The sequence below is a fragment of the Pteropus vampyrus genome, unplaced genomic scaffold (genome assembly GCF_000151845.1).
Source record: "Pteropus vampyrus isolate Shadow unplaced genomic scaffold, Pvam_2.0 Scaffold412, whole genome shotgun sequence".
In the NCBI taxonomy this organism is placed as follows: domain Eukaryota; kingdom Metazoa; phylum Chordata; class Mammalia; order Chiroptera; family Pteropodidae; genus Pteropus; species Pteropus vampyrus.
The window spans coordinates 432063-445482 of NW_011889193.1; the positions used below are offsets into that span (position 1 = coordinate 432063).

General features: G+C 65.6%; 1 protein-coding gene across 1 annotated transcript in view; it reads left to right on the plus strand.

The window, feature by feature from the left end:
* Nucleotides 1–8508: 8508 nt before the first annotated feature.
* PGBD5 (piggyBac transposable element derived 5) overlaps nucleotides 8509–13420 on the plus strand; it is a 14989-nt gene continuing 10077 nt past the window's right edge. The window contains exons 1-2 of the mRNA XM_023523787.1: nucleotides 8509–9087; nucleotides 9365–9499. Coding sequence (XP_023379555.1) covers nucleotides 8509–9087; nucleotides 9365–9499 — 714 coding nt within the window. The remainder of the gene's footprint in view (nucleotides 9088–9364; nucleotides 9500–13420) is intronic.

A 13420-nucleotide genomic window follows, 5' to 3' on the forward strand; every position in this document is an offset into this window, starting at 1 on the left:
TGTGTCTGTGTATGCGCGTGTGCGTGTGTGCGCATGTGTGTGCATGTCTGCGTGTGTCTGCGTGTGTGTCTGCGTGTGTGTGTGCGTGTCTGTATGCGCGTGTGCATGTCTGTGCGTGTGTCTGCGTGCGTGTCTGTGTATGCGTGTCTGTGTGTGTGCGTGTCTGTGTGCGTGCGTGTATGTGTGTGTGTTTCTTATTTAAAGACGGGCTTCCGTTCCATTTTTTATAACCTGATTTTCTGGTCACCTAACATGTGGCAAACAAGCCTGTTTTGGTCACTAACCTCACTACACAGTGGGTCCTCCGGCGGCAGCATCCGCGTCCCCCACGAGCTGGATGGAAATGCAGATTCTCAGGCCCGGGAAGCAGCATTTTCACAGGGTCCCCGGCAGCTGTTACGTACGTGAGAGTTTAAGGAATAGTGAACTACGTCGTTTCGAATGGCTGCCTGACATCCCGTGTTCCAGACGTGTTACAGGTCAGACCACCAGTCTCTTCCTGGCCGAGCGTGTAGGTTTTATACAGAGTCTCACTTTTAGCATCAGACTGTGCTGAGCCTCTCGGTACCAATTGCCCCGTCTCCCTGTCTGGTCACCGTCTGGGGCGTTAGCGGGAGGGGACGCCCCACGTAGGCCATCGATGAGGGTGGCGGGCTTCGCTCCCGTCGGAGATGTGAGGAAAATATTTCATGGGCCAATGACGGAGAGTGGCCGCTCCCCACCAGCGGTCAGCGTGTCTGGTGACTTGGTCCAACGGGCGTCCGCTTCCTGGCCTTCGGGCTGGTGGGGTCCGCCGTCCGGCCCTTCGCTGCTGTGGCTTCGAGGTGGTGCTCGCTTTTCCCCTGGATCGGGCGAGAACTCCTGCTATGCGGAGGTGTCATCCCTTTGGACGTGATGCAGGGGAAGTACCCGTCCGCGTCCTGGGTTTCGTCCCAGCGTTGGATTCTGTCGCGAAGGCAGGAAGGGGTTTTGGGGACGGGATTTGGGAGAACGTGTTATACGTAACTGCGTGTGCGCCTCAGACCGACCTGAAACCATCGTGTGTGCGAGAGGTGAGTTCAAGGTCCTGCCTGAACAGCTACCTCTGAGCCAGGCTAGTCCGTCCTGCCCCAGGGGACCAGGACCACACCGGACTTTGCAGAGGAGCGTGTCCCTTTTCTTCTATTTTTCGATGCTCGACTTTTTAGAATGCGCCGTCGGAAGGACTTTGTATTGTTCAATAAACCTCGTAGTCTAGCAGACAGGTAGAAATGCGTGTGTGCAGAAGGTCGTTTATATCAAGTTTTAAATTCAAAATGGAGAGCTGGTGGGGACGTGAGCAAAAGGGGGGGCTTCGAAGGCCTTGCAGCCCCGCGCCCGGGATCCGTGAGCTCGGAGCCGGCGGTGAACTCGCTTTACTGAAGCTGCTGTTCTGTCCGACCCTGATCCGGTTACTCGTTAAGGAGCCGGCGCGGTTTAGATTCAGAATTAGAATAAAGGACAAAGCCGAATGCGCGGTGGCCTCGAGTGGCCCGCGGACTCTGGGGGGAGCCCCCCCGCCCCCGCTTCCCTGAGCCCCGCTTCCTGGGCCGGGCGCCTGCTGGGCCCAGGCCGGGTGGCCGAAGGGGGCTGGCGGAGAAAGAGGCTGCCGCGCCTCTGGCAGGAGAGGGGCCCGGGGCCGGCTCTGCCGCCAGCGGTGCTTCCGTCCGTCCAGGGACGCGTAGAGGCCATGAGCAGATAGATGTGCGTCCAGCACCTTCCTGAGCCCCCAGAGGGCAGTTCTGCAGCGAAGCACGCGGGCCTGGCTCGGCGTCCCTGACAGCCGGGGCCCAGCTGGCAGGCGGGCCTGAAGCCGGCACCAGCAGCGTGAGTGACAGCGGCCACGGCGAGAAGCTCAAGTCTCTGTGGGGACAATACACAGGGCCAGAGGAGAGAGTGGGTTTTTTTCTGTTTCAAAGATGAAGACAGTAAAAGTTTCGGGAAAATGGCCACCGCTGAGCTGGGTTTGCCAGCTCCGGGTGGAGAAGGCCACAGCCCGGCCCTGGCAGGAGAGACCCCGGTCCTCCGTCCCAGGGCACGGCGGGGTGGAGGGAGGCGGGCCGTAAGCCGGTGAGGCACGCAGGGGCGGGCGCTGTGGAGTGGGCGGCTCGGGGGGCCGGGGCTCGAAGCGGGGCTGGGACCGGGACCAGCACAGGAGGCCCTCGTTCACACAGTGGTGACGCCCCGCAGGAGACGGAGTGTGACGCCCCGCAGGAGACGGTGTGTGACGCCCCGCAGGAGACGGTGTGTGACGCCCTCGCCACCCCGTGCTGCGGGCAGGGTGCTCGGGCGGGGCCTGCTGGCCCTGGCTGCCGGGGGCCGGCTGCTGCGCGGGTTGGGGTGCACAGCCCATCCACTGGGGCGGGAGTCCAGTGCCCACGCCCTGCAAAGTGCGAGGCTGTGTGCCCAGGAAGTGCCCCCGCTGCTGCGGTGGCCTCAGGGAGGTGACAGCGGCCGCACCAGCACCCGGGGCTGGCTGGGACTAGAGTCACTGTAGGCCCACGCTGGAGCAGCGTACCCGTCCCAGGGACGCCCAGAGGGGGACCGGTGGCACCCCCGGGAGCCCTGAGCGTGGGCTTGGCGACAGGAAACCTGGATTCGTTCTGGCTCTGGCGCCACGGCCCAGGCTCAGAGGCTCGCCGTGGGGACGGCACGGCAGCGTGCGCGACAGCGGCTTGTGCCTGCAGAGCGCCGGGCGCACCCTGATGAAGGGCTTTTCCTCACCGTCACTATTCTGGAACAACAGCACAGGCTGCCCCAGCCCCGGCCTGGCGCCCCTTCCGCCTCCCCTCCCGCTCCTGGCTGACGCCACCCAGCCGGCTCCTGGCCACGTGGCTGCCCTGACCTTTATTCCACTCAAGCTCTGGCTTCCTTGAGCAGCTGAGCCACTTGCACACAGAGGTTGGGCCCCGGGGCCTGGGTGTGGCTGTGGGTGCCCAGCAGTGCCTGCCTGCTGGGCGTGGCTTTGCTGCGGGATCCTCTGCACAGGCCCTCAGGCCGACACCTAGCTGGCCCGGAGAGTGAGAAGCTCTAGCTCGTGCTGCCTTGGAGGGGAGGGAGGGGACAGGGCTGGGTGACTTCCATCCTGGTTCGTGTCCTCCACCCGGGACCAGCCCTCGGGGTGTGGGCCTGGCCTAGGCGTGCCCCTCCCATGGCTGTGAAGCCCCCGCCCCTGCCACTGTTGCTGACTTGGCGTCTGTGTTCGGAACGGGCCGCAGGGCGCACGTCCCCGGGGACTGAGGGACCATGGTGCGTGGCCAGTGCTTGTCCCTTCCGTGTGGCGTGTTCCTGCTCTGGCTTTGTCTTCCGTCCCAGACGATGGGGTGGGGGGTGCTGGGCGTAAGCAGCTGAGCGGCCTGGAGCTCGCCGCTCCCTCTGCGTCTGGCCAGACTGGCCAGCAGCCACAGGCGGACGTGAGAGGTGAGATCTGCAGTCACAGTCAAGTGCAGGGGGGGGCGACCCGGAGCTGAGGTACGGTGCAGAGCCAGGCGTCCTGGGTTCAAGTCGAGCCACTGGGGAAGTCACTGAATCTCGCGCGCTCGTGTCCTTCCGTACAACGGGGACGGTGGCAGAACTTCGTCACCCGGAAAATCAGACGCGGCCACAGAGCTGGGAAGGCTTGGCCCCTGGGAGCGTCTGTGCCCGAGCGGGGGCTGCCGTGTGGCAGAGGGGACAGACTGTCCAGCTCTGTGACCTGGGCGTGCCTCCGCACGGCCTCCTCGGCCCATGTGAGGTGGGACGTGAGGGGGGCCCGCGCCTGGCTCCAGGACGGCCTCCGTCAGGCACAAGCCATACGGCCGGGCTTCGGCATGTGTCCTAAGTGCTCTGAGCACGGCTTCACGTGTCCCCTGCCGAGGGTTCCATTTAGAGCACTGACCTCAATCGGAACCTAATTTGGGTGTGCCACCAAGCGCGCAGATCAGACTTAGACAGAAAAGGGTGCTGTGACGCTGCTCACAGCGGCCCAGCGAGGTGGCGTGAGTTGTCCCCTCCAGCCACACGGGTGAGGGGCAGCCACGGCGGCGTCAGGAGCACGACCAGGCCTGACACGGTCGCCCCCACCCCTGCGGGGGACCCTGTGATGCCTGCCGAGCAAGCGCCTCACCCGTCACTGGGCTGCGAACAGAGGCTGGACGGGAAAGAGGCTGCTGAGAGTCCGCGGGCTGAGCAGGTGGCGGCCGGGCCCGTGGGCGGCTTGTTCTGCAGAGCAGCCCCTGGGGGAAGGGGGCGAGGGTGGAGAAGGGGTTGCTTCAGCCGAGACGAGGACCAGCTGTGGCTGGCACGGAGGACCCCATGTGGTTCGGTCATTTTCTGCACCACCCTTTTTCTGGAATGTCATTTTCGATGCCTCAGATGAGAGGATTATTTTTCTGGTGATGCAGGCTGTTCCTGTTATATTTTTATGCCTGTTCGATTTAGCCTGGGGAGACATCATTTTCTTATTTTAAACCTTCAATTCAAAATATCACATGATCCACATCTGTGTCACAAAGCTGCTGACGATGAGTACAAAAAAATGCCAGTTTATGAAACGTGTCATTCTCGCCTTAAAGTGCATGTTTCTGCTCTGCAAGGCTGCGCTTCGGGAAGCACACGGAGCCGCCCCGTTCTTCCAGATGGGGTGACGGTGGGGAGCGGCGCCCCACGGGGCACCCGCCTCCTCTGCATCTGTGCTCCTGAAGGGGTGGGGGCCGGGGGCGGGAGCGGCCACTGCCACAGGGCCTCACACCGTCCCCCACGTGCCGTCACCGCGCGCCGCCTCCTGTGTGACATCGCCGGTGACGCTGCCTGTGTGATGTCGTCTGTGTGACGTCACCTGTGATGTCGCCTGTGTGTGGCATCCTGTGACATCCACTCACTCTGCAGAGAGTCTTACTCCCATCCGGTAGAGAGGTCACGTGACCTGCCCGAGGTCACACGGCCAGGGAACAAGGGGAGGCACGAGAAGGAGAGGAAGGGGCTGTCACCCGTCCCGGAAGGGCGGGACGGAGGGAACGGAGCGGAACGAGGCCCGGAGCCAGCCGGTGGCCCGCCACAGCGCCCGTCGACCCCGCGTGCTGAATTCAGAGGCGAATTCAGAGGCGGTCCCACCCCGGGACGCAGCGGCCCACCCTGCTGGGTTTCCTGGACCCCAGGGGCGTCCTCGGGGCGTGTGTGGCTGGGCTGTGCCTGCTCTTGCCCGGCCGGCCCTCCCCCCCTTACAGCCCGTTCTGCTGACATAACCTTTCACCCGGCGTTGACACAGGGCCGTCGTCCTTAAAAGCCAGGTCTCCCCACAGAGCTCAGCCACGGTGCCCACCCCGGGGTGGGCTGTGGGTCCCCCTCCCCTCCCCTCCCCCCCACTCGGGTCCCATCCGCCCAGTCGGCAAGGACGCATTCACCGTACCGTGAACTGGGCCTGGCGGACACCGGGTGACACTGCAGCTTTGCCCCCTGCTGCCGGCCTTCCGTCGGGGTCAGCGGGTGGGGCAGCCGAGGCAGACACAGCGAGTGTGGGTCTGAGCAGAACAAGAACAAGCAGAGACTGGCGAGCGCTCGAGGAGGCCGGTGGACACACCTGCTGTCTGCCCGTGGTCAGGGGTCTGGCGCCTTGGCGATGGGGAGGGGCAGCTCGGCGGAGCTGGAGCCGGGGCGCTCTCCCCCCCAGACGCAGGCCCTGGGGTGCCACCAGCTCTGTCCACTGGCCACGTGGCCCAACATGGGTCTGAGGAGGGGTGACGGGTGAGGGTTTGCTTAACGAGCACTGGGAAGCAGGGGGTGTTGTGCACAGTTTATGTTCTTGTAAAAACGTCTCTTGTGAATCGTGGGGGTCTGGGGCAGGCTGTTGTCGGTGGCCGTCCGGGCGAGGGGGCTGCAGTGGGGGGCACGGTGGAGGCAGAGGGTCAGGACAGGGTGCGGGGCGCATGTGGGGTGAGGGACGAGAAGATACGCAGGGGGCGGGTTTCTGGCTGAAGTAACTGGGGGCTGGCGGCCACTCCATCTCCGGCACCGTCCAACAAACACGAGTGCTCGCCTGGTCACGGGGCCTCTGCAGGAGATGCTCTCGCTGCCGACACAGTGGTGACCTCTGCCCTCCCCAGGAGGCTGATGGCTCCTCGCCCAGCACCCTCAGGGCCCCTCCAGTGAGCGTCCCAGACCCTGCCCCCCGGGATCTGGATTTGGGGCCCCTCCTGTGGGCACAGCCGTGCCCCGAGCCTCACACCCGTCTCCTGTCACCGCACCCCGACTCCCGGGGAGGGAAGGCCAGGCCGTTACAGCCCCCCTCAGCCTAACACCTGCTTCTCTGGTCACCACTGAAAAGGAGTGTGTCCTAGCTGGGGGCAGGGGACCTTCTGGGGACCTGAACCATCAGCACCACCCTGGGGTTGGCGGTGGGGGGTGCCCTGGAGGCCCAGGGGACCAGCTGGGTGGTGGCAAGGGTTTGCAAAGGGGAGACACAGTGACGGGGGAGGGAGATGGTTATGTGACTGGCACCGTCACCACGCAGAGCTGCGGCCCCACCCACACGGATGAGCCTGACGGTGGCACCCCCGGCCCCCCACCCCCGGCTCCTGCTGCCACTGCAGTCTGGGCAGTGTGGCTTCTGCTTCTGCCTTCAGGGACACTGCTGGCTGCCCCGTGACCGCTGTGCCCCCGCGGACTGAGCGTGCCCTGGGAGGGGGTCTAAGGACCCGCCTCACTGGAGCTGGCGGATGGCGCGTGCCCGCCTGTCCCCATGGGACGCTCGGAGGCAGCGGGGGCACTGCCGGTGGTGATGGCAGATGGCAGGCATGCTTGGGCTGGCTCTGGGCCAGGTGGCATGATGGTCGCCCCCGCCGAAAGGCACTGGGAAATGGGTGACCTTGGGCGTGTCCTGAGTCCTCACCTGCAGAGCAGGGCGACCTTCACAGAGACCTCTGTGGGTCGCGTGGGGTGACCTCCGGCAGAGCCACCTGGGCATGCCGCCCACGCACTGTACCAGCTCTTCGCAGACTCGGGCCCCAGCCCAGCAGGCCGTGGAGCCGGCGCCAGCGTCGGCCGCTCCCCACCGTCCCCACCAAGTGCCGGCCAGGCCGGTCTCTGAGCCCCATCTGCAGTGGCCTGGGAGGTGAAGTCACTTTCCACGTGACTTTGGGAAGAGACTCACGCTGCCCGCTCAGCACGCGGCAGCAGTTGGAATGCCGGTTTCCTCCTGCTTGGGGGGCTCCCCGAGCAATGTCAGGCCTCGCCCCCCGGCGGCCGGGGGCTCTGCTTCGGGAGGGGGCGGTGCAGCCTCAGGCCGTCCCAGGCCAGTGAGGCCCCTGTCTTCCCGCCTCACAGTCTGGCCCGGCGAGGTGGCGGGACCCCGTGGCGCCGGCGCAGGACCTGGCTGATGACAGTGAGCATGGCGGCCGCTCGGTCTCTGGGCCTCAGTTTCCTCTTCCGTGAAGTGAGGGCAAAGGTGGCATCGTGACAGCATCAGCCCGGCCTCCAGGGATTTCTGTGCCGTCTCGGCGAGTTGCGGGTTTGGGCGGGTTCCCGGGGCAGGTGCGCAGGGCACATCTGAGCGTCCCCAGTCTCCCCGCAAACGACAGCCGTGCACAGCGGTGTCACGCTGCCCGCTGCGCTGCCGGGAGACGGTGGCCTCTGCCTGAGACGGCAGTTAGCGGGGAGCAGACGGGGGCTTCCAGCTCCCCGGATCTGCGTCTGGATCCGAAACATCGGCCTCTTGTGTACATTCTCGGTCTTTTAAATTTATTTTTCAATTACAGTTGACAGTCAATGTTCTGTTACTTCCAAGCGTACGGCACGGCGGTTAGACTTTTATTCCAGTTCACGGCGTGATCGCAGCCCAGGGAGGCGGGTCCGCGCCTGGCGCGCAGGGTTTGGGGTGCTGCGGACCATGCTCCCTGTGCCGCACCTCACGCCCCCACCCGTCTGTCTGGGTTTCGCCGTGGAAACTCGACTTGGAGAGCACGCGTGGCTCTCCCCACAGATCGCTCCAGGGCGCAGACCCCGGCCTGGCTCGAGTCACCCCGGGGGGCGGGGAGCACAAGCCCCATCTCAAGAATATGCACGCGAATGACGTGCGTGCGCGTGTTTATTTCGAAAGGCCGTCCCCGCGTTAGGTAGAAGCTGTGAGATTTTTATTGCATTGGTGAAATCATCTCAACCGGTCCCTTTAGATTTTTTTCACTAAGAAATTCGAGGTTCCCCTGTGGACACCACCTGATAAAAACCGCAGCCTCCCCGGACGGAGTTTCTCGGGCCCAAGTGGTGAAAGCGTTTCCTGTGACAGAGTCCCCTTAACCTACGGGAAGAGGGAGCCGGGAGCCAGGGCCGGGCTCCCGGGTTAGGGCTCCGGGGGGCCCTGCGTCTCCTCCGTCCCCTCGCGGGCCCCTCAGTCCAGGACCGGCATTTCCGAATTCCCCAGCTTTGTAAGGGGGTGGTGTGTGCGCAGTGAAGAGGCCCCGGGTGACGGGACTCGGGGACGCGGGGACCCGCCTGGGTTAGAGCCCCTCCCAGAAGCGGATGGGGCGGGTGGCCTGCGGCAGGGGCCGGAGAGGCGGCCGGCGTGGGGTCAGGGTGTGGTGGCAGTGGTCGGGGTGTGGTGGCAGCGGTCGGTCGGGGTGTGTGACGCGGCAGCAGCCAGCGCCCGGCCCCGGCTTCATCTTCGTTTTAGGTCCCACCCGGAAGCTGCCCCCGAGCGCCAGCGCCCTGGACTTCCTCCAGCTCTTCGTCCCCGACGCCGTCCTCAAGGGCATGGTGGCGCAGACCAACATGTACGCCCGCAAGTTCCAGGAGCGCTTCGGCGGTGACGGCGCCTGGGCGGAGGTGACGCTGGCCGAGATGAAGGCCTTCCTGGGCTACGTGATCTCCACCAGCACCTCGCGCTGCGAGTCGGCCCTCAGCGTGTGGGGCCGCGGCTTCTACAGCAACGACAGCCTGGCACGCGTCATGAGCCAGGCGCGCTTCGAGAAGATCCTCAAGTACTTCCACGTGGTGGCCTTCCGCCCCGGCCCGAGCGCGCCCGGCCTCTACAAGGTGCAGCCCTTCCTCGACGCCCTGCAGGCCGGCTTCGACGCCGCCTTCAGGCCTTCCCAGACCCAGGTGAGGCCACAGTGCCCTCCGCTCCCCGGGGTGACCCGGGGCGCCCCGCTTCTTGCCTCGGCTGCCACTAAGAGCTCCACACCCAGCTTCTCACCGATGCTCCGCACTCCGGTGTGGATGCCGACGCCACCTGTCCTGTGAGAGCCTCGGGGTCAGAGAGGCGAAGCAGCTCGGCCTTGGCCGCACAGCCGGTCGACGGCGGAGACGGGGTTCGAGCCCCAACCAGAAGGCCCCCGCGTGCACGCGCCTCCCCAGACTCTGCCTCTCTCTCCGGCAGGTGCTACACGAACCCCTGATCGACGAGGACCCCGTGTTCATCGCCACGTGCACGGAGCGGGAGCTGCGGAAGAGGAAGAAGCGGAAGTTCAGCCTCTGGGTCAGACAGTGCTCGTCCACCGGCTTCGTCGTCCAGGTGCGCGGGCCGGGCCGGGGAATGGTGCGGGGCCTCATCCAGGTGAGCGGGCCAGGGCGGGGGCGGTGCAGGGCCTCGTCCAGGTGAGCGGGGCCGGGCCGGGGGACACGGTGCGGGGACCTTGTCCAGGTGAGGAGGCGGGCGGGGATGAGGGGACTGTGCGGGACCTCGGCGCGTCAGGTCATCCGTCAGCTCACTTACCTGTTCGCGGTGCGTCCCGCGTGCTCCAGCAGAGGCCGGGTGGGGCTGCTCCCGCTCCTCGGGGCGCCAGGGTGGCCGGCCCTGGGCCTGGCATGGCCCGTCTGCCCACTGCAGCCTCAGCCTCTCTGCTTGAACAGCAGCAGTAAAGACAGCGGTTGAGGCTCAGGCCCCCATGGTGCCAGGGGCCGCACCGTCTCTCCCGAGGGCCTGCCGTGTGGCCGTCCCGGAAGGCCACGACCATCGCAGGCCAGGGCAGTGCCTGCTCCCGGCGGACACGGGCGCCTTTGACACGGGGCTGGCCACGCCCCTCCTCCGAGCGCCGTCCTGCGGGGCGCCTCACTGGGACCTGCACTTCGGGGTGAAGCCACGCAGAGTCCTTGCGGGGTGCTCACTGCTGCGGCCGCAGCCCGGGCAGACGCAGAGGACAGGTCCGGTGCGGGGCCCCGCCGGGCGGTGGCCGCCTGAGGCTGCCGGCACCGCGTCCCATGGTGGCCGGAGGCCCTGCTGGGAGGCCAGGCCAAGACGAGTGTGCACGAAGCCACCGTCCCGCAGAGCTGTCCGTGGTGCTGGCGGCGTCCCCACCTGAGCTCACCGCCGCGGTGGCCGTCGGCTGCTTGACCCGTGTGGCTGAGGGACTGGATCGTTGGGTTCGCCTGACTCTAAGATGGCCACAGGTGTCTATGCGTGGTGTGGACCCAGAGCTCTGCTGTGATAAGTCATTTCTACGTCCTCGGCTTTCGCATGGAGACGGTGGTCTGGCAAGGGGACCCTCGCCCTCGCACGGCAGGGGACGAGGGCTCGGAGCAGTTAGCGACTTGCCTCCGGTCACGAGCGGGGACGACGGCCATGCCCGTCGAAACCTGCACTTGCCCCCACGGTCTCCTTGGGGGACACGATTCCTCTTGCCGGGAGTTGACAGCCGTCACGAGCGGCCGTCCCCCCAGACGTCCGGCCACGGCCTGCACGTCTCCGCGAGCTCATGTGGCCTTGTTTCCGCAAGCGGCTGTCACTGCTGTGCTGTGAGGGTCACCCCCACACATACCGGTTCCCGCACAGCTCGCCAGCGAGAGGTTCAACCAAGGGACACGGTCCCGCGAGTGACCTCTCCGTCCCCGGATGCGCCCCACACTGACGCCGAGAAGCCCGATTCTCTCCTGAGGGAGAAGCACGGACAGCGGTCAGGAGGCGTGGCTGGACCCGGTTTGCCCCGGCGGACGGGGCAGCGAAGCCCAGCGGCCGAACGACCTCTGAGCCCATCGGGGCTGCGGTGTCCCCGAGTTCTCTTGCTTTGTCGGTGCCGCTGGGGGATGGAGCCGGGCCAGCTCCGCGTTCTCGGGGGGTTTCAGGGGTGGGCCTGGCGTCATTGTTGCCTGTGCCCTGGGGCTTCACCTCTGCAGCCACCTGCGTAAGAGGCTCTGTCACATATCGACATCGCAGTAAAACACGGCGGTGACGCCGCCCCCAGCTCTTCCTCCCCGGGTTCCTCCGTCGAAGGTGGGGACAGCCCAGGAGCCAGGAGAAGGCTTAGGAGAAGTGAAAGGCATGGCAACTGGACGATACGTTTTCTGCTCCAAAGACACTTGTCAAACGAGCTCGTACCTCAGGGAGTAAGAGCATCTGCAGCAAATTCCGTGGACGCAGTGACGGAGGACGGCCCCCTGGCGGTGACGCGCGGAGGGGACCGTTGAGTGTGGCGAGTGTCCCCAGATGTGTGCGGGGAGAGGAGAAGCTTTGAGGAGCAAGCCGGCGGCTGCCACGCGTGCGAGGCCCAGGACCGGGCGCCTTCCTGGCGAGGACACACACGGCACAGCGAGCACAGCCCCCAGGGACACGCAGGGATGGGGGGGACACGCGGGGACGGGGGGGACACGCGGGGATGGGGGGAACACCAGGGAGGCGCCTCCCGCGGGCCGCTGCTGCTTCTTCGCTCAGGCCCCCACATCTTCAGCCGTCAGCTCGTGGCTGGGATGAGATTCACCGCAGTTGTGATTGTCTCGTAGTTGGAGATCGAGTCATCCGGCCCAGGGCGCACGTCGACATCTGGGACCAGCCGATGTCACTCGAAGCAAACGCAGACCCGTGGGACCTGGACGGGGCAGCCACCGGACCCCGCAGCACCTGTCGGGCCCGGCCCCTTCACTGCCCAGCGACGGTCCCCTCCGAGTCGTGCCCTGGCCACGAATTCTGAGATTACAGTTTTTTTGAGGTTGCCAATTTACACGTAGACTCTGGTTAACGTCCGCTCTGCAGACACGCTCACTGCTGTGGGGTGCTCCACACCGCCAGCTAGGGACCCTCCTCACTGCCACCGTTGGCCTCGGGCTCCCTCAGAAGCAGGCAGCCTGGGGTTCCCTGCGTCTCCCCTGCAGTGGGGCAGCTGAGTGCCCGGCCTCGGGGACACTGGCTGGGCCCCAGGGGAATGCCAGTTTTCCAACGTGCCCGTGTGGACAGACTGAGCCATGTAATTCCAGGGTGGCTCTGTGACGGGAGCCACATCATTGGCTTTGGGGGAAAACATGTCATTCTCAGAGAACAAGAGACCGGCGCATCCCTGATGGTCACTGTCACCTCTAGGTGGGTCTGTTGTGCGCTTAGACGGGGGGTGGGGGGGCTGCCTTGAACACTGCAGGCTCCAAATGCACCTGCACGGTTTCGGTCCTGTAGCAGCTGGCCAGCAGGACTGTGTCCGCGAGCGTCCCTGGCCGGCAGGACTGTGCCCACGAGTGTCCCGGTGGCCGTGGGCATCTGGGTTGAGACAGTGTGGTCACCACCACGTGCATTGTACGCTGGGATCCGCCGTTTGCCAGGGAACAAAGGGGACGCGTCACCACCCTCTTAGAAGGCGGGGAGCACTCGTTCACCACCCCGAGCCCCAGACGCGCAGCGGCTGGAACAGTGGGCCCTGTGTGTGGAGGCTGGACCCGCTCGAGGCCTTCCCGCTGCGGGGTCTTCGCTTTGCACGTAATCGTGGTCCAGAGTCGGTGGATCGTAAAAGGAAGATTGTCTTGGGTGGGCCTGACCTAATCAGGTGAGCCTGGACCAGGGCCGGGCACCTTCCTGGCGAGGAGACTTGCCCGAGGGAGGGTCTCCACTGCTGGCTGTGGGGGTGGAGGGTCGTGCGGGAAAGGGCGCGGGAGCCTTAGGCTGAGAGCAGCCCCTGGCTTGCAGCCGGCAGCGCACGGGGACTCAGTCCTGGAGCCACAGGGGACGACCTGACTGAGCCTGGAAGTGGGGGGGGGGCGGGAGCCTGGGGTGCCCTGGGCAGGAAGTGGTCCCTGCCACACCCACGCTTCCGGCCCACCCACTGGGGTGGTCAGCGGGCATCGTTTGATCCTCTCGTCTGTGGTGACGCGTCTGCAGTGAACACAGTGAACACAGGGTCTGAGGCGGGTGTGGCTCCGTCCGGAAACAACGCAGAGCCCAGCGTGTAAAGGCCCAAGAGACCCCAAATGAGGGGTGGGCCGTGCCGAGCTCCCTGCCAACGCGCTGCCTGGTCGAGCCACTGCCTGTGCCATGCACCTGGGACGGGGTGACCTGAACGGGGTAGGGTGACCCTGGAGATGAGCTGCTTCAGAGTTAGATACACTGACCTGTCCTCACCGCCTTGGGACACTGGACGCTGGGTTTTGTGAGCGATTGTCCGAAGTCACGTGACCAAGGACAGGTACAGGGATGAGCCGGGTCCTCCCTGTGACCGGCTTGCGTGTTTTCCCAGCACGT